The 19,228-nt window shown below is 44.2% G+C and overlaps 1 protein-coding gene and 1 pseudogene across 2 annotated transcripts; both read right to left on the bottom strand.

Annotated features, from left to right (window-relative positions):
- Positions 1-1,469: 1,469 nt before the first annotated feature.
- On the bottom strand, positions 1,470-4,700 carry LOC129475220 (putative transcription factor SPT20 homolog-like 2). Of its 2 annotated transcripts, none has more exons than XM_055267343.1 (2): positions 4,690-4,700; positions 1,470-4,348 (listed from the first exon to the last, which is right to left on the bottom strand). In XM_055267343.1, exon 2 carries the CDS (start codon positions 4,326-4,328, stop codon positions 1,599-1,601), a length of 2,730 nt encoding a protein of 909 aa, XP_055123318.1. In that variant the 5' UTR covers positions 4,329-4,348; positions 4,690-4,700; the 3' UTR covers positions 1,470-1,598. The 2 variants fall into 2 exon arrangements, with proteins under 2 accessions (XP_055123318.1, XP_055123317.1); XM_055267342.1 differs by lacking the exon at positions 4,690-4,700 and adding an exon at positions 4,523-4,531.
- A 7,871-nt stretch (positions 4,701-12,571) lies between these two features.
- Positions 12,572-12,908, bottom strand: LOC129475266 (non-histone chromosomal protein HMG-17-like; annotated as a pseudogene).
- Positions 12,909-19,228: the final 6,320 nt, after the last annotated feature.

The following is a 19,228-nucleotide window of genomic DNA, read 5'->3' as shown; positions in this document are numbered from 1 at the left end:
TAAATCCATAGAAACAGAAAGCAAATTGGTGGTTGCCAGAGGCTGGGGGTGTGAAGATAACAAGCTAGTGCTTACTGGGTACAGAGATTTCTTGGTGGGTGATGAAAATGTTTTGGAAACAGAAGGGGTAGTTGTACAACATCATGAATGTACTAAATGCCACTTTACAATTGTACTTTACAATGGTTGGTTGTTCTGTGATTACCCCTTAGTTGTTAAAAAAGAAAAAAGAAAAGGAAAACAAAAGGGCACAAAAGTTCATGGTTCTTTGAGTCTCACTGGAACAAGGGAAAAAATGAGGGAGCAGAAACAGCTGAACAACTGATGATGCATCAACAAAGAGAGAAAGAAAAAGACGGGGGTTCTCCTTAAGAAACAAGGCTACAAATATTTGAAAAGCAAACCAATAAAATGGATTTTCAAATGTTTCACTATTAACTTCTTGCAAACAACCTACAAAAAATGTAAATGATCTTATAAAGACAGAGCACACAAGACATCCAAGAAGAGCCTTTTCAAAGCCAGTGAGAAAGCCTTGCTCTGTGGAGCACTAGGTGCAGACAGGGCCTTTGAAAGGGCAGGGGACTGTCACACAGGCAAATTTGCCACTAATTCCATTCCACAGCTTTAGAGGTCTCCCATGTATTCAATTGCAGTGTGACAAGGATCACTGTACTGTACTTTCTTTTCATTTTATTTTTCAAAATGAATGTGTAATAATTCCATTCCATATATTGTGCATAAACCTATTAATGTAAATACAATTACACTCTTTCTTCTGAAAGAGGTTTCTCAGAGTTCATAGGTCACTTTCATATATATTATGTACAGTGAGACCATTTTTAAAAAGCAATGACCTTCATGTCACATGAGACAGCAGGGATAAATCATGAGGACATTATGCCAAGTGAGATAAGCCACTCACCAAGTGACAAATGCCATATGATTCCACTTCCATGAAATGGTCAGGGTAGTCAACTCATAGAGAAAGAAAGTAGAACAATGGCTGCCAGGGACTGGGCAAGGGAGAATGGGGAGCTGGTGTTCAATGGGCGTGAGTTTCAGTGTTGCAAGATGGTCTTGAGATCTGTGGCACAACTGTGGGGCTGGACTTAATACTATTGCACCGCGCACTTAAAAAGTTAATGTGGTCCATTTTAGATTATATGTTTTTACCACCATTAAAATAAATTTAATCCCACTCTTCCTGTTAAAATATTAACTTAAAATTAAAATATTGTTAAAATATTAACTTAACATTGTTGGTATTGCCATTTTATGGCTTTAGAGAAATTATACGTTTCGCGAGTTTAAACTCAAACTGGTTGGGATTTGGACTTTAAAACAGTATATTAAAAATAATTATATCAACAGCAGCAATGACAACAAAAAGAGTAACTTAAGCAAAACAATGCTCCTTTAGGAAATCACTTCCGTTTCTAAATAAAAATCAGTGGATTGTGCTCCTGTGTAAACTGTGTACTTTAAAATGTAAAATACCAAAACATGAAAAAAAAAAAAAAAACTCAAGTAAAAACTGGGAAATCATTTGGGTCAGTGCTCCTGTGCTTTTAAAAGAGAGACAAACTACTCAAGCCTCAGGGCCCTGGAGGGGTTGGCTTGCCTCCCTTCGTCTGACCTACCGACTGGCTTGCTGCTTGCCCACCTGGATGTGGCTGCACTATCTGAAGAGCGCCTGTTGCCAAAAACACTGGCTGCTGTGGGACTCTCAACTGCTGAGTCTGGAGCTGGATCTGCTGCGGCTGCTGCTGCTGTGGCTGTGGCTGCGGCTGCGGTTGCGGTTGCAGCTTCGGTGTCTGCGGCTGTGGCTGCTGCTGCTGCTGCCTCAAGACAGACAGGAGCTGGACACCCTGCGGAGGAACCTGGGCAGAGCCAAGCGGACCCAACGCAGCAGCCTGGGGCTGGGGCTGCAGACCACTTCTGGCTCTAGTGGGGTTCACCTTAAGAAGTTGCTGAGCAGGGAAGGCCTGCCCTTGAGTGCTCAAACCTATTGCGGAACCCTGTGGCCCTGGCTGAGGAGGGTGAGCAGCTGTGGGCTGCTGGAGCTGCTGCAGGGAAACCAGCTGATGGAACTGCTGCTGCCGGCCGGTCAGAACCACCGAGCCCTGCGGAACCTGGAGGAGTGTCAGAGGCTTGAGACCTTCGGGAGTATTTAGGAAAAACTGAAGGGGTGCTGGAGAAGATGCCTGCACTGCACCGGGCCTTGCATCTGGGAGTGGACCTCCTGAGGACTGAAGGCCACTGCCACTGATTCCTGCAGGAGCCGGGCCACCCGAGCCAGGGGCCTGCACAGGCTTGAAACTGCTCCCCAAAGCCTGGGCTCCCCGGACTGGGCCCTCCACTTTGATGGCCTTTAGACCAGTGGAGCCTGTCCCCAACTGAGTGGCTGGTGCTATTTTTATGAATCTGGTGGGGGGCTGGGCAGCTGGACAGGGCCTGCTAACTCGAATAAGAGGCACAGAGGGCTTCTGAGAATGACTTGGTGCCGCAGAAGCAGCAGCAGCAGCAGCAGGAGCAGCAGCTACAGCAGGAGCAGCGGCAGGAGCAGGAGCAGCAGCTACAGTAGGAGCAGGGGCAGGAGCAGCAGCAGGAGCAGGGGCAGGAGCAGGGGCAGGAGCAGCAGCAGGAGCAGGGGCAGGAGCAGCAGCAGGAGCAGAGGCAGGAGCAGGGGCAGGAGCAGGGGCAGGAGCAGCGGCAGCAGCAGCAGGAGCAGGAGCAGGAGCAGCAGCAGCAGCAGCAGCAGCAGCAGGAGCAGCAGCAGGAGCAGGGGCAGGAGCAGGGGCAGGAGCAGCAGCAGCAGCAGCAGCAGCAGCAGCAGCAGCAGCAGGAAATGGACGCTTAAGAGAACTGCCTGCCTGTTGTGGGGGAAAACTGTTACCTGAGGAAATCTTTCCTGAGCTTGAGGGAAGTTGGGTGCGGGGAGGTGGATGTTTCTCTCCCTTCCCCAATACTGAAGACTGGACCCACACAGGCTCAGGCTGTTCTGGTGTTTTCCGTGAAGAGAGCTGACTGACACTGGCTGGGCCACTGGAGCTGTGTGACATCTTGCCTGGACCTTTGACTTTGCTCTGCACCGATTCCTGGGCCTGACTCACTGCCCTCCCAGCATCAGTCTCTGACCCAGGCCTGAGACAAGCTGAATGGTCATCTGGGAAGGGCTGCCAGGGAGACTTCTGGCTCTTCTGCCTGGCTTTTTTACGTGGCCGTATTTTACCACAGAGAAGCGGATCATTAAACGACTGCATGATGCTTGGCTTGGTGTCCCAGGCCTGACAGCCAGCTTCCCACGCAAATCCGAAAGGGTCTTCTACCTCCTGGGCTGGCCAGACTGGGAGCTGTGGGTCAGCAGCTGTGACGGACTGACACCCTTTAGCAAGTTTCTCCACATCCACTTCCGAAGGCACGGCCAAATCACAGGGTCTGCGTTTCCACGTGTCTACACAACTTCCTGCTTTAGCAATGTTCAGCTCACAAGGCTGACCCGCTTTTCTTTCTTCTTTTTGGCCAGAAGTCGACACTCTCAGCTCAGGAGGAGGTGGACAGTCAGACTGCTCCTGCTGTGGCTTTACAGAGGGCCACGAATACCTCTGGAAGCACCGTTTCATCGGGTCAGTATTTATCTTTTGCTTGTTATACAGCAGCCTGTTGGCAGTGCAGGCGACTGCTACAGAAGGATCGAGACACAGTGGTTCAGCTGTCGCTAAGATCAGCTGGCTCTCAAGCTGAAGCTTGTCTTCCTGGCTCCATTTCTGGCCATCTCTTGTCATCATCTTCACATCATGGGCTAAAGTCTGCATCGTTGGACGTAGGAGAATATGCCTGCTTTGGTAACCAGGAGGTTGCATATTACTGGACTGCCTGTAGTCACGAACTTCTACTATGACACATCCACTATGAAAAATGTTAACCGAAGCTTTATCCAGGACATCACCCAAAGCAGAGGGTAATTCTTCTGCATCCAAGTAGTCGAGCAATGCCCTTTCATCATAAGGCAGCCGAATGGTCTCTGCAAAGGACCCATCTTCTCTCTGGAGCATCACAGAATACCCCTGATTGCCTGGGTATAGATTGACCAGTAAACATGGCAAGGACTCTCTCCTAACAAGCTTTTCTAACAAGTTTACATTGCTTCTCAATTCCTGAGGATCCTCAGGCTCTTTTCCACATTCTTCAACATAAATGTCATAAAGTTTTTCCTGTAGGGTTTTTCTCGCCCTAGGTGAGTATCTCCTTCTAGGAGGCCTCTGTTGGGCAATTTCAATGATATTCTCTGCACGATCCAGAGCCTGTTCTAAATCTCGATCCATTGTAACAGAAAGCAGGGCCCCTAAGAGGAAAGAAAACACATGTGCGTTGGTGAAGCAGGGTGGAATCACGGCTGTCATATCTACAGGCCTGCAAGACGCCGCAAGTCCACACTGAGTTCAACGCGGGCACCTGCCCAGAAACCCGCCCCCAGGGAAGCACTACCCAATCTGAGGGTTTCTGAAAACATCGGTACCTGAGGGGTCGTCGACGTTGCACGGGCTTCGCGTCTGTGCGTGCTGGACCGGAAGTGAGCGGGAGGGCCGGGGTCAGCTCCTGGGCGCCCTCTGGGCACCTGCCCAGAAACCCGCCCCCAGGGAAGCGCTACCCAAACTGTTTGAGGGTTTCTGAAAACATCGGTACCTGAGGGGTCGTCGTCGTGGCCCGGACTTCACGTCTCTGCATGCTGCACCGGAAGTGAACGGGAGGGCTGGGGTCAGCTCCTGGGCCCGGTGTATGCGCATGTGCACTCGTTGCACCACAGGTTCCGGGGCTCCTGCATCTCTGGCCTCCTGGGCGCAAGGCTCACCGGCCGCACTTCCGGGTCTGCTGCCCGCACTTGCACTCGACTACTTGCCATTTCACCTTGAACGCATACATGCAAAAGCATAAGCCACCAACGACGGTATAGATGTATCTTTCGTACCGTGCATAGACATCAGTTTCCACGGGAATGCCACTGTCGGGAAATCATGGGAAGTTGTGACTGGTCTTGGTGGAAACTTCAACAATTGTTGGCACTTTTGGAATCTCTTGCCATCAGTGGCAAGGCTGCTGTTGGTATCTGTCAGCCACTGGGCTGCGGAATGAGCCCGCAGTAGCAGTGCTTCCATGCCCAGAGACGCCACAGATTTGTGGCAAGCATCAGGATTCTTCATGTCGTCGTCCAGTGAGCTCTGGCCTGGGGGTGTTCATGTAGATGCACCAGTACATGACGTTCATTTACATAATTAGTCACCTTTATTTCTCCATGTGTTGAGTTAGGGCACTTACAGATTAAAAAATTACGTGGTTGGTCATTACATTGTTTATGGATTGCAGATCAGGATGGTAGAGAGACATGAAACCATTCATTTCTACAAGGTGATTTGCACCTGATACGGACGAGAACAATTGTTCCAGGTGATGGCAATAAATTTTCAATGATTAAACTGTAGACCTTAGCTAAGATCCTAATGACGGATTTGCAGCAATATCATTCAGTCTTAGGTAATTTATGGGACATTGTTTTCCATTAACTTTGTTGCCTTGAAATCTCCCAGTTTGTTTGTTTTTGTTTGTTTTATTGGACAAGATCAATAATGCTTTTCTGGGGAGATCTACTCCATAGCCTGTTTTTCTGATCCATGAGTGTGATCTAAATTCTGCCCCTCCCTCAGCTGATATCCCAGGGTGCATCTCACTTATTAGAGAGGTATATCTGCCCGCCCTGCCATGGGATGGACTCGATCTTCAGCTGGTGAATTGCCCCTGTCTTCACTTGGGTTTCCCCAAAAGCATTCCCGGAGGAGAGGATTTGAGTGGGAGTAGTTTCTTTGGGTGCTAATCCTTAGAAGCATTGGTGACAGAAAGGGGAGCTGAGTCAGGGATAGGAAAACAGAAAATGAGAGACGTATTCCTGAGCACAAGCAGCTCCAGACAACTGATCCATGCTGGGGATCTTGGAAAACAGTACAGAATAAGCCTCAGATTGTCCCGTCCTAGATGCAAGGAAGCTGGGGTATTTATTCATCCACTTATCTTTCTCATAGACTGAGGACAGTCCAGGGAGCGTTATTCCCTGGCACTTCTGGTTGCCACATACAGGGGCCACCCGTGCTGATGTGGCTCAGACAAAGTCACAGGTGCTTGTAGTAATACTCTGTGTGTACAGAATGGTGAGTGCCAAGGGGAGATGGACAGGGCACCGGCAGCATTTGCTGCATTTAGGACTGAAGATAAGTGAAAGAAGTCAGCCATTCATTCTTAACGATGTAGATAATGTGCTATGTGATATATCTGGGCATATGGAGAAGTGAAATTGTATTCCATCCAAATGAAATGGGCAATTTAATGTAAGGTTTTTTCAGGTATTAAAGCTAACAAGACCAAAAATGGAGGATGTGACTCACTCTTGACTTCCCAGAGAGAAGACGCCAAGGCTGCCTAGGCCACAGGTGTACTGAAAGAGGCTGTGAACCTGTGTGTGTGGGAGAGTGTGTGTGTATGTGTGTGTGTGTGTGTGTGTGTCAACATGCATTAGTGGGCCTGACACTGCTTATCATTGTTGGCCATCCCCTTCACTTGAGCTGCCTAATTGCCTTGTTTTTACACAATATGATGTTTTAGAAAAAATTACTCTGTGTACACACCATCCTTTGAGCCTTCCAAGCACGTTAATGAGCACTCTGGTTCATTAAAAGATCTTCAACTACAGCCCTCCCCTGTAGCAGCTCAGCAGAGATTCACATGCTAAGAAATGTCCTGGCCAGACTAACCTTTGCTAGAGGAATAAGAGAATTCAATTAATTGCAAGATAATTTACCTAATTTTCAATTAGTAAATTTCTTTCTTTTTTTGAGACAGGGTCTTGCTCTGTCGCCCAGGCTAGAGTGCAGTGGCGCAATCATGGCTCACTGCAGCCTTGACGTTCCGGCCTCTACCTTCTGGGCTCAATCAATCTGCCTGCCTCAGCCTCCTGAGTAGATGGGACTACAGGCGTGCACCACCATCCCTGGCTAATTTTTGTATTTTTTTTTAGAGATGGGATTTTGCCAGGTTGTCCAGGCTGGTTTCCAACTCCTGGGCTCAAGCGATCCTCCCACCTCAGCTTCCCAAAGTGCTGGGTTTACAGGTGTGAGCCACTGCACTTGGCCTAATTTCTTTTTTCTATACCCGTTCTGGGTCAAGCATAAACTTAAAAAAAATTAAATATAATACACACAGAGTAAAATTCATCCTTTTCAGTTCTGTGAGTTTTGAAAAATATGTATAGTCATGCAACCACCACTGTAATCAAGTTACAGAGTGTTCCATCTTGCAAAACAAAATTCCATCATGCATCTTTGGAGTCAACTTCTTCCCCCACCCAGAATCCCTGGCAACTGGTTATCTTTCTTCTGTGCATATAGACTTGCCTTACCAGAAGGGCTTATAAATGGAAGTCATACAAATGGAATCATAAAGCATATAGCCCTTGTGACTGGCTTCCTTCACATACCTATATTTAAGATTCATCCAAGGCCAAGTACAGTGGCTCAAGTCTATATTCCCAGCACTTTGGGAGGCTGAGGCATGTGGATCGCTTGAGCCCAGGAGTTCGAGGCAGTCTGGGCAACATAGTGAAACCTCGTCTCTACAAAAAGTCAAAAAATTAGCTGCACATGGTGGTACGCTCTTGTGGTCCCAGCTACTCAGGAGGCTGAGATGGGAGAATTGGTTGCACTAGGGAGGTCAAGGCCGCAGTGAGCTATGATTACACCGCTACACTCCAGCCTGGGTGACAGAGCAAGACTCTGTCTCAAAAAAAGAAATTCATCCATGTTGTTGCATGTATTTGTTGTTTGTTCCTTTTCACTGCTGCATAGTATTCCATCATATAGCTTAACCAATGTTTGTTTACCTGTTTACCAGTTGAAGGACATTTGGATTCTTTCCAGTTAGGCAATTATGAACAAAGTTGTTGGAAATATCCACAAATAAGATTTTCTGTGAACAGAAGTTTTCATTTCACTTGGGTAAATATCCAGGAGGGGAATGTTGGATCACATGGTAAGTATATGTTTAGCTTCATAACAAACTGTGAAACTCTTTTCTAAAGTGGCTGTGCCATTTTGTATTCCCAACAGCAATGTTGAGAATTCCAGTTGTTCCACATCCTTGACAGCATTTGGTATTGTCAGATTTGTTTTTTTGTTTTGTTTTGTTTTGTTTTGAGACGGAGTCTCACTCTATCACCCAGGTTGGAGTGCAGTGGTGCGATCTCGGCTCACTGCAAGCTCTGACTCCCAGGTTCACGCCATTCTCCTGCCTCAGCCTCCCAAGTAGCTGGAACTACAGGTACCCGCCACCATGCCTGACTAATTTTTTGTATTTTTAGTAGAGATGGGGTTTCACCGTGTCAGCCAGGATGGTCTCGATCTCCTGACCTCATTATCTGCCTGCCTCAGCCTCCCAAGATTTGTTTTGTTTTAATCCATTCTAGTAGGTACCTAGTGTGTCTCATTGTGGTTTTGATGATTTCTTGCTGAGTATATTTTCATGAGCTTATTTTCTATCCATATATGTTTGGTGACATGTCCATTAAAATATTTTGCCTATTTTTATTGGATTTTTTTAATCATTGAGGTTTGAGAATTCGTATATGATCTGGACACAAGTCTTTTAGGAGATACATGTTTTGCAAATATTTTCTCCCAATCTGTAGCTATATTTTCATTTTCTTGACAGTGTCTTTTGAACAGCAGCGTCTCTTAATTTTAATGAAATCCAGTTTATCACTTTTCTTTTCGGGAGTGTGCTTTTGGTATCAGATCTAAGAAAAATTTACCTAACCCAAGGTCACAAAGATATTCTCCTATGTTTTCTTCTAGAAGTCTTATAGTTTTAAGCTTTACATTTAGGCTTATGGTCCATTTTGAGTTCATTTTTGTATAAGGTGTGAAGTATGAGTTATGTTTTATTTTTTGCATATGGATATCCAAATATTCCAGCATCCTTTGTTGAAAAGGCTATTCTTTCTCCACTGAATTGCCTTTATACCTTTGTTAAAAAAAAGAGATTGACCATATATATGAAGTTCTGTTCTATTCCACTGATCTATTTGTCTATTTTTGTGCCAATATCATTGTGTCTTTATTACTGTAGCTTTACAATAATTTTTGAAATCAAGTAGTGATACTTTCCAACTTTGTTCTTCTTTTGCAAATCAGTTTTGGCTATCCTAGTCATTTTGCTTTTCCATAAGCTGTACATTTTAGAATCATCTTGTCAATTTCTATAGCTTACAAGGCCCAAATCCTTGTTTCATTAATTATTTGTGTGCCCTTGAGCAAATTATTTAATTCTTTTGTGTTCCTGTTTCTTCACTTACAAATTGGAATGATGATGATGACTACTCACTTAGTTGTTTTAAAGTTAAGTGACATAGTCCAAATAAATTGTGTCCATAAAACAATACCTGGCACATTGTAAGAACTCATTAAAAGTTAGCTATTTTCCCCCTCACCACCATCCTTTTAATTGCTTCAGAAACCTTTTATTTCCTGGGGACAGTGGGGAACTAATTAACAGTTTGGAGAGAAAGAGTAACCTTTTTTAGCATGTTAACTGTAGTCATGGTGATGACAGTGGACTGGAGTGGAGTGAGATTGGTGGCAGGAAACAGATTAGGAAGTGATTGCAATACCCCAGTGGCAACTAATGAAGTCAGTGTTTGCGAAGATGTAAAGGAAATACTTCAGTCATATCTCAGATATTTTGAACAGGGCTTGGTAACTGATTGTAGGAGTTGAAATAAGACAAGAGTTGTTTTTTTTTTCCTATTTCTAATTCTTCCCAAGGTGAAGCACTTACTCAGGTGAAGCTTACAGTCCATTAGAACCTCACTCAGCAGACCCTCAAAACATTAGAAAGAGGAAAATCACAAGAAAATGAACAGGTCCAAAATGTACTCACATCCACAAGGCATCATGAAAACAATATTCGGGATCAAGATGCAGAGACAAAGCAAGATTAGCATTGTTATGAACTAAATGTTTACATCCCTCCCAGATTCATATGTTGAAATCCTAACCCCCAATGTGATGGTATTAGGCGGTGGGGTCTTTGGAAGGTGGATTAGGACATGAGGGCAGAGCCCTTATAAATAGGATCGGTGCCCTAATAAAAAAAAAAAAAAGGCCCTAGAGAGCTGCCTTGCCCCTTCTACTACCATGTGAAGACACTGCAAGAAGGCACCATCTACAAAGGCTGAAGTGGGCCCTCACCAGACGCAGAATCTGTTTGCACCTGAATCTTAGACTTTTCAGCCTCCAGAACAGAGAGAAATAAATCTGTTGTCTATAAGCCACCCAGTCTATGATAGTTTGTTTTAGTAGGCTGAATGGACAAAGACAAGCATCATCATTCAAAGACTCACTTACATTCATTGTACCCTACCTGCAGAGGTAGGAAAGCAGACCCACGCTACCACTTAGGTTTCCAAAGACAAGGGCTAACACCCAAAATTCTTTTTCACTATCCACAATACTCTAATGCCTAAATCAGCCCATAGATTGCATGGTTTTACAAGAATTACCAAATGTGGCTTGGAGAATTAAAATTATAATTGGTGTTCAGGCCGGGTGTGGTGGCTCACGCCTGTAATCCCAGCACTTTGGGAGGCTGAGACAGGCAGATCACCTGAGGTCAGGAGTTTGAGACCAGCCTGATCAACATGGCAAAACCCCATCTCTACTAAAAATACAAAAATCAGCCGAGTATGGTGGCGGGCACCTGTAATCCCAGCTATTCGGGAGGCTTAGGTTGGGGGGATTGCTTGAACCCTGGAGTTGGAGGTTGCAGTGAGCCGAGATCGTGCCACTGCACTCCAGCCTGGGTGACAGAGCAAGACTCCATATCAAAAAAAAAATTATACTTGGCGTTCAGAAAAATAAAATTCTATTTGTATGTATTTGTGTCTATATGTTTATATATGTATATATAAATACTAAAATTTTATATGTAAATATCTCAATGGTATAAATATATAAGGTTAATATGAAAATATAAATATATAAGGGAAACTAGCAGGTTCAGTGTATGTATAGCTTTAATATATATAATGTATTCATATATTAAAATTATATGTATATCAAATTTCACTATTTTACTTTACCCAAAGAAGTTCCTGTAGACAAAGTACCTCCTGTTTAGTCATCCTACATTTTGAAAAGAGTAAAAACTTAAAATATTTTTAAAAGAAAAAAATTGTGTCATCAGATCCATTTTAATAAGGCTGACTAATGTTACTAAGTATATAACACTAATACCAAATTACAGTCAAAATGCATTGCTAAGAAAAGATGATAGCCCCAACTATAATTTTAGTTTTGTGAGATATGAAAGCTGGATATGACTCCTGGCCTACATTTTTTCTGGAAAGATCGTTCATTATCCATTCATCTGGCCCAGACAGTCATTGCCTTGTGCCATCACCATTTTTATAACAATCTGGCCTTTACAAAAGCCAAGGTGCAAAAGTATTATCTCTTGTAAGAACCTCTCATATCTGGTGTGAAACTTAAACTCTAAGTGTAACGCAAACATAACTTCCCCTACTCTCTTCAAAGATGACTTTTTTCCGTTATATTTCCAGAAAAGGAGGTTCATCATCTGCCTATTCCTGAGTCATCCACTTGGCATCACCCTTTCTGCTTTGTGAGCTCCTGTTCTGGGCCACCACCTGCGGATATGTCTTCCTCTATGTGAGAATGCTGTCATGGAGCAGTGAAGGGCGGCCCAGGGTAGGCCGTGTTCCCAGTTGTGCCCTGCCTCAATATCCCCGCAATAGCAGGTGATAATGTGTTTCAAGACTTGATTGACCGAGGCCGGGCACGGTGGCTCCCGCCTCACGAGAGTGGAGTGGCTTTTTTTTTTCCAAGCCAAATTGTATCCAGCTTTATTAAAGATACTTTCCATAAACAATCATGGTATTTCAGGCAGACATGGGCAGACAATCGTTAACAGTATGCAGCTTTCAAACTCCCTTCTTCAATGGACTACCAAAAATCAGAAACCCACTGTAAAACCCAATGAAGTCTTCATCTGATGCTCTGAACAGGGAAAGTTTAGAGTGAGGGTTGCCATTTCACATTTAGCATGTTGTTTAACAACTTTTCATGAGCTGACCCTGACTTTCAGGAAGTGAAATGAAAATGGCCGAATTTGTCTGAAGATCCGCCATCTAGAAACGGAACCACTGCTCTTTTGATGGGTGCTATCTCAGTGGCATCACTGGAAAGTCCAGATTGCCTGACACACTGGTAACCAATGACTGGGGGTGAGGTCCCAACAGATGTCTGGGTTTAAGGGAGTTAAGTCTGTGCTGAAAGGTGGAAAGGGAAAAGAGGACATAAAAATGAATTTACTTTTCCATGCCACAAGGCTTTTGAAATGCCAAGGTGGCCATGTGTGTCAAAGTCAGGGAGTCCCTCCTACTGGGAGCCAAGACGAAGTCTTGGGAAAGGTGCTTTCCCCACATCAATCCAGCTTCTGAAACATTCTATTAGTGACATGGTATTTCAAACTGTGCAGTCACTAGAAGTACACAGTTATCAAAAATGCACACACTTCCCTCAGCATCTCCAGCACCTTTAGCTCTCTGTGCCTGCTCTGTTTAGCATCTCCATTTTCTGCAGGATTATTCCCCTCCTTGCTGGCATCAGCCTTTCCCTTTTTCCCTTTGGGTACCTTCTCTCCCTTCTTTGCAGGGGCCTTTTTAGGCTTGGGCTCTGGCTTTGGAGGAGCAGGTTTAGCAGACAACCTCGCGGATCTTCTCTGTGGTTTGTCCGCACTTCGGCTTTATCTCCTTTAGCATCCCCTTCGACCTTTCTCTTGGGCATGGTGGTGGTGGTGGTGGCAATGGCGGCGGGACGTAGATGCGGGATGCAGCCACATGTGAGCTTTGGTTGGTCCAGAGTTCATTCTCACCTCTTCTTCTTGGATTTTATTATTATTATTATTACTATTATTATTATTATTTAGGCTAGTCAAGTGAAGGAATAGGAGTGGAGAAGGAACAAAGAAATCTCTAACTGGTTGTGATCAATTAGTTGTAAACACCACTGCACTTGGACCAGCCAAGTTCTGGATTTTATTTTCCTCTCCTTTGCTGTGTGTGTTCATCTTGGTGGTTTTCTTGATTTTCTAGTCAGTGATGTAACTGCCTGATGGGTCCATCTTGCCCACTGTCCAGTTAGATCTGATTTATCAAGACAGGAGAATTGCAATAGAGAAAGAGTTTAATATACACAGAGCCAGCTAAATGGAAGACTGGAGTTTTATTATTACTCAAATCAACCTCTCCCAGAATTCGGAGGCTAGGGTTTTTTAAAGATAGTTCGGTGGGCAGGGGCTAGAGAATGGAGAATGTTTATTGATTGGGTCAGGGATGAAATCACAAGGGGTAGAAGCTGTCCTCTTGCGCTGAGTCAGTTCCTGGGTGGAAGCCACAAGACCACATGTTTGGAAGAACACACATGAGAGCATTATAAGAAAGCAAATTATTTGCACTTTTTGTGGTCCAAGCAAGGGTTGGCAAACTTTTTCACTAAAGGACCAGCTGGTAAATATATTAGGCTGATGAACACATATAGTCTGGGTGGCACCAACTGGTCCATTAGAATAGAGGGTCTGAAAAACCAATCTTAGGTTTCATAATAGTGATGTTATCCTTAGGAGCAATTGGGGAGGTTAGGAATCTTGAGGCCTCTGGCTGCATGACTCCTAAACCATAATTTCTAATCTTGTGGCTGATTTGTTAGTTTTACAAAGGCAGTCTTGTCCCTAGGCAAGGAGGGGGTTTGTTTCAGGGAAAGGGCTATTATCATCTTTGTTTCAAAGTTAAACTATAAATTAAATTCCTCCTATAGTAACCTCAGCCTACACCCAGGAATGAACAAGGGCAATTTGGAGGTTAAAAGCAATATGGAGTCAATTAGGACAGATCTCTTTCACTGTCCTAATTTTCTCACTGTTATAATTTTTGCAAAGGCAGTTTCAGTGACATCGGCATAATTCAGATCACCCCATGCTTCCCTATACACAACCTTTGAGGTCACCACTAATAAAAGAAATATGAAGACTTTGAGACATGGTGAGCATTAAAATCAGTTTACTGATAGACAAGATTAGAGAAAAGCTAAGTAGAATTAGGTCCTGTAGGATGGAGTCTTCAAATTGTCAAAGAATCATTCAGAGACAATTGAAAATTGAAGTACTGAGAATTTTTTTTTTTTTTTTTTTGAGACAGGGTCTCACTCTGTTGCCCAGGCTGGAGTGCAGTGGCGTGATCTTGGCTCACTGCAACCTCCACCTCCTGGGCTCAAATCATCCTCCAGCCTCAGCCTCCTGAGTAGTTGGGACTATAGTTGCATGCCACCATGCCTGGCTAATTTTTTTGTTTTTGTTTTGTTTTGTTTTGTTTGAGACAGAGTCTCGCTCTGTCACCCAGGCTGGAGTGCAGTGGCGCGATCTCAGCTCACTGCAAGCTCCGCCTCCCGGGTTCACGCCATTCTCCTGCCTCAGCCTACCGAGTAGCTGGGACTACAGGTGCCCACCACCAAGCCCGGCTAATTTTTTGTATTTTTAGTAGAGATGGGGTTTCACCATATTAGCCAGGATGGTCTCGATCTCCTGACCTCGTGATCTGCCCACCTCGGCCTCCCAAAGTGTTGGGATTACAGGCGTTAGCCACCGCGCCCGGCCCCTAATTTTTGTATTTTTTAAAGAGACTGGGTTTCACCATGTTGCCCAGTCTGGTCTCAAACTCCAGGGCTCAAGAGATCCACCTGCCTCAGCCTCCCAAAGTGCTGGGATTCCAGGCGTGAGCCACCATGCCCAGCCTGACGTACTGAGGATTTACTAGCATTTAGGAAATATACAAGGGAGAGCATACCCTCTGGAGACCCTCAGGGTGGGTCTTATGAAAGCAAAGCTGCAAAGTTTCACAAAGACCAATTGGTTGAACAAGGCCAAGCTTATTAGTTCCAGATTGGGTCATTGTGATGAAGCTGGGCACAGGCCATTTACTGAACCCCAAGTCTGGTTGTAGTTTTTAGGAACTGTGTCGACCCATTAAGTCGTTAGGTTGACCTCGGATATACAAGCTGCAAACAGTCATAGTTTTATCATCAAGCTGTATTTTCTGCTGAATCAGACCAATTTTCTAGTAAGTGGTCACCCAGTTCCTTTTAGTGGAGCCCTGACCACATGCTGTCTTGCAATTTCTCATGCCCTCTAGGCTCAGGATTCTGCAAATCCTGTATTATATTAAACCCAGGTGTTGTCACTGTGATCAGGAACATTTCCAAAATTTAAAGTTGATGGTTTACCTCTGGAGGAAAAGGACATTAAATGAACAAGGTAGGAAATAATGTACCCTGTGTTGGGAGGTCCCCAAGTCCACCTTCAGTTCTGACAATTTTCTAGAAGGACTCAGCATATACTTGCACTCACACCTATGTTTTATTACAGTGAAAGGATACCAAGCACCATCAGCAAAGGGGAAGGGTGCATGGGATGAAGTCCGGAGAAGACCAGGCACAAGCTTCCAGAGTCCTCTCCCAGCGGAGTCACACAGGACATGTTTAATTCTCCCCAGCAATGAGCTGTGACAACATGCATGAAAAGTCACCAACCAGGTGAGCTCATTAGAGACCCAACAATCAGGGCTCTTATCAGAGGCTGGTCACATAGGTAGCCTCTGCCTGGCACCTTCCCAAATTCTAGACTCCCAGAAGGAAAGCGAGCGTTCAGCACAGATCATATTGTTTGAACAGTTTATGCACAGTGAACCAGTCTTATCAGTCAGGGTGAAAACCCTCCCCAAAATCTAAGTTGCCTGACACCAGTCAATGGCCAACCTTGCAAGCAGGTTTTTAATATTTATTTATTTATTGAGATGGAGTCTCACTCTGTCACCCAGGCTGGAGTCCAGTGCCATGATCTTGGTTCGCTGCAACCTCCGCCTCCCAGGTTCAAGCGATTCTCCTGCCTCAGCCTCCCAAATAGCTGGGATCGCAGGCATGTGCCATGACACCCGACTAATTTTTGTATTTTTAGTAGAGACAGGGTTTTGCCATGTTGGCCAGGCTTATCGCAAACTCCTGACCTCAGGTGATATGCCTGCCTCGGCCTCTCAAAGTGCTGGGATTACAGGCGTGAGCCACTGCGCCCGGCCGCAAGCAGGGTTTTTAAAGGATAGCAATCAGGCACGGTGTGTTAACTCTTTTCTGCACATATCCCCACTTGAAAACATTCACTGTCATGTTCAACTTCTTTATTTAGAACACCATGGAAAAAAATAGATATTTCTATAAAGGATTTACCAATTTGGGGAGTATGTCTATCTCTCAACTTATGTTTTACAGAGATTTTGTTCCTTTGGTTAATTTTTTTCTATTGGATCTCCTAGACAAGGGGTTGGCAAATTATGGCCTGGAGGTTAAATAAGGCCTATGACTGCTTTTGTAAATTAAGTTTTACTGGAACACAGCCATACCTATTCATTTACATAGTGTTTATGGCTGCTTTCACTCTAGAAGGGCATATGTGAAGAGTTGCAACAGAGACTGTACGGTCGTCAGCCTATTATATTTACTAGCTGGTCCTTTAGTGAAAAAGTTTGCCAATCCTTGTCTTAGGCCACAAAAAGTGCAGATAAACTGCTTTCTTGTAATGCTGGCATGTGTATTCTTCCAAACCTGTGTTTCTTGTATCAAATACAGTATTCATTCAATAAGGAGAAAATGCTGAGAATCAGAGTACTAGATGAGTAATGGTTAACTCTTGGGTTTTCTCCATGTAAATTGTTTACCTGTGCCCAGTATGCAGATCATCACAATAATGGCTAAAATGTTCTAAGAAAAAGTGTCCTCCTATAATACAAAGAACTGTTGCTAGATTTATTTTTTCTTATCATAGTGCCAGGCCTCAGTGTGTTAGAAAAAATCTAAGTATTAGAGAAATGGACCAATTCTCTTGGTTTTGGAAATTCTGTAGTGATCATTTATGGGCTTTAAGACAGTTGGCTAAAACTAATTCCTTTGAAGGCAATTTTCAGAGGAGAAGGTGGGCCATTTCTCAAAGTCTCACTACAGTACAGTTGGGGAGAAGAAGAGTGCAATCAATCAAGCACAGGCCTGGGATTCACAAATCCTACAGTCAATCTCACATTGCTTTGGATGGAATACACCTGAAAGTGGTTCCTGAGTGTATCCCTGCTTCAGTAACATCATAAGTACAAGATTCACTGTCAGGCAAAGAAAGAAAAAACCAAACCATAAAGATTACCAAGATTATCAAGAGACCAACTGTCCATGGACACCAAAATTCTGTACAGGAAGCTGAGGGTTAAGAGTGCAGCAATCAGCTGGGCGCAGTGGCTCACACCTGTAATCCCAACACTTTGGGAGGCCAAGGCGGGCAGATCACGAGGTCAGGAGATCGAGACCATCCTGGCTAACATGGTGAAACCCCATCTCTACTAAAAATACAAAAAAAATTAGCCAGGCGTGGTGGCAGGTGCCTGTAGTCCCAGCTACTCAGGAGGCGGAGGCAGGAGAATGGCATGAATCCAGGAGGCCGAGGTTGCAGTGAGCTGAGATCGCGCCACTGCAGTCCAGCCTGGGCAACGGAGCCAGACTCCATCTCAAAAAAAAAAAAAAAAAGAATGCAGGAATCATTTTCAACTGCTCCAGGATTTATAGAAGCATGAATTTGTATAGGGGCCATTCCAACTCCTGGGGCAGCAATTAAATAGTATTACCCTAGTGTCTCCCTCTTATGGAAGGACAAGAGAAGGCCCAGGAGCTCTCCAAGGTCTAGACACGGAAGCAAATCTTCCCTCAACATGGAAGCTTCCAGAGTCTTCTCCCAGTAGAGTCACACAGGCTGCTGTGTGCTGCCACAGAAGGGATATTAGCAGGCTATGACCACAGGTAGTAAGAGTGATTCTGAGGAGGTGCCCATAATCAAGGTGAAGAAAAGGAAGATCCTGAACCTTCAGAGGCATTTCTAGCAACTGAGGCAAAAGCACTGAATCACAAAAGCAGGCCTATCTGGTATTCATTCATTCGTTCTTCATTCATTCAGTCAGAAATCTATTGGTCACCTGGTATGTCTAGGTGCTGGGTGCTGGGTATTAAATGGAGCTTGCAGCATAGTCGGGGAGATGGACATTAAATAAATAGCTATGAGCTGCAGTCTAGCATAATGGTTAACAGAGCAAAGTCAGCTTACTTGGGTTCAAATTCTGGCTCTGCCACTTGCTCGTATATGATTCTGAGTAAGCTACTTGACCTTTCTGTGACTCCATTTCTTAGCCTATAAATTATGGTTAATAATAATTCCCACCTTCTTTGAGATGAACCAAACTATAACTACACATAACAATATAGATGAATGTTGAACAAAAGAAGCCAAACACAAGAGTGGAGGCTGATGGCATAATTACTGGAAGAAAATATGAGGGGGGCTTTAGATGCAGGTAATATTTTATTGTGGCAATTCATTGAGCTGAACACTTACATGAACTTTTCTACATGTATATAAAATTTCCACAAATAGGAAAAAACCTACAGGAACAAAGTTAAAAGACAGATTTAGGTAAGTATAATTTTTATGAGAAAATATGTTCTTTATAGTTTTATTTATCTCTATGAAAAATTACAGACAGTCTAAATGTCTGACAAACAACTTTATAAAAGATAATCATGGCCGGGCGCGGTGGCTCACGCCTGTAATCCCAGCACTTTGGGAGGCTGAGGCAGGCGGATCATGAGGTCAGGAGTTCAAGACCAGCCTGACCAACATGGTGAAACCCCGTCTCTACTAAAAAAATACAAAAATTAGCTGGGCGTGGTGGCACATGCCTGTAATCCCAGCTACTCAGGAGGCTGAGGCAGGAAAATCACTTGAACCTGGGAGGCAGAAGTTGCAGTGAGCTGAGATTGCACCACTGCGCTCCAGCCTGGGCAACAGAGCGAGACTCCATCCCCCACAAAAAATAAATAAATAAATAAATAAAAATAAAAATAAAAAATAGTCATGGTGACAATAACATGGAAAAATTTTTATAATCCATCGCTAATTGATCAAAGCAGAACATAACATTTTGAATATACGTGTTTATCTCTGTAATAATTAAAATGTATCATTAAAA

Source organism: Symphalangus syndactylus, chromosome X (assembly GCF_028878055.3).
Source record: "Symphalangus syndactylus isolate Jambi chromosome X, NHGRI_mSymSyn1-v2.1_pri, whole genome shotgun sequence".
Classification (NCBI taxonomy): Eukaryota; Metazoa; Chordata; class Mammalia; order Primates; family Hylobatidae; genus Symphalangus; species Symphalangus syndactylus.
The sequence above is the reverse complement of the archived record's forward strand: the minus strand, read 5'-3'. Positions and strand labels throughout refer to the sequence as shown.

Bases quoted from the DNA above. Each gene is read 5' to 3' on its own strand.
- LOC129475220 (XM_055267343.1), bottom strand. From the start codon at position 4,328: ATGGATCGAGATTTAGAACAGGCTCTGGATCGTGCAGAGAATATCATT.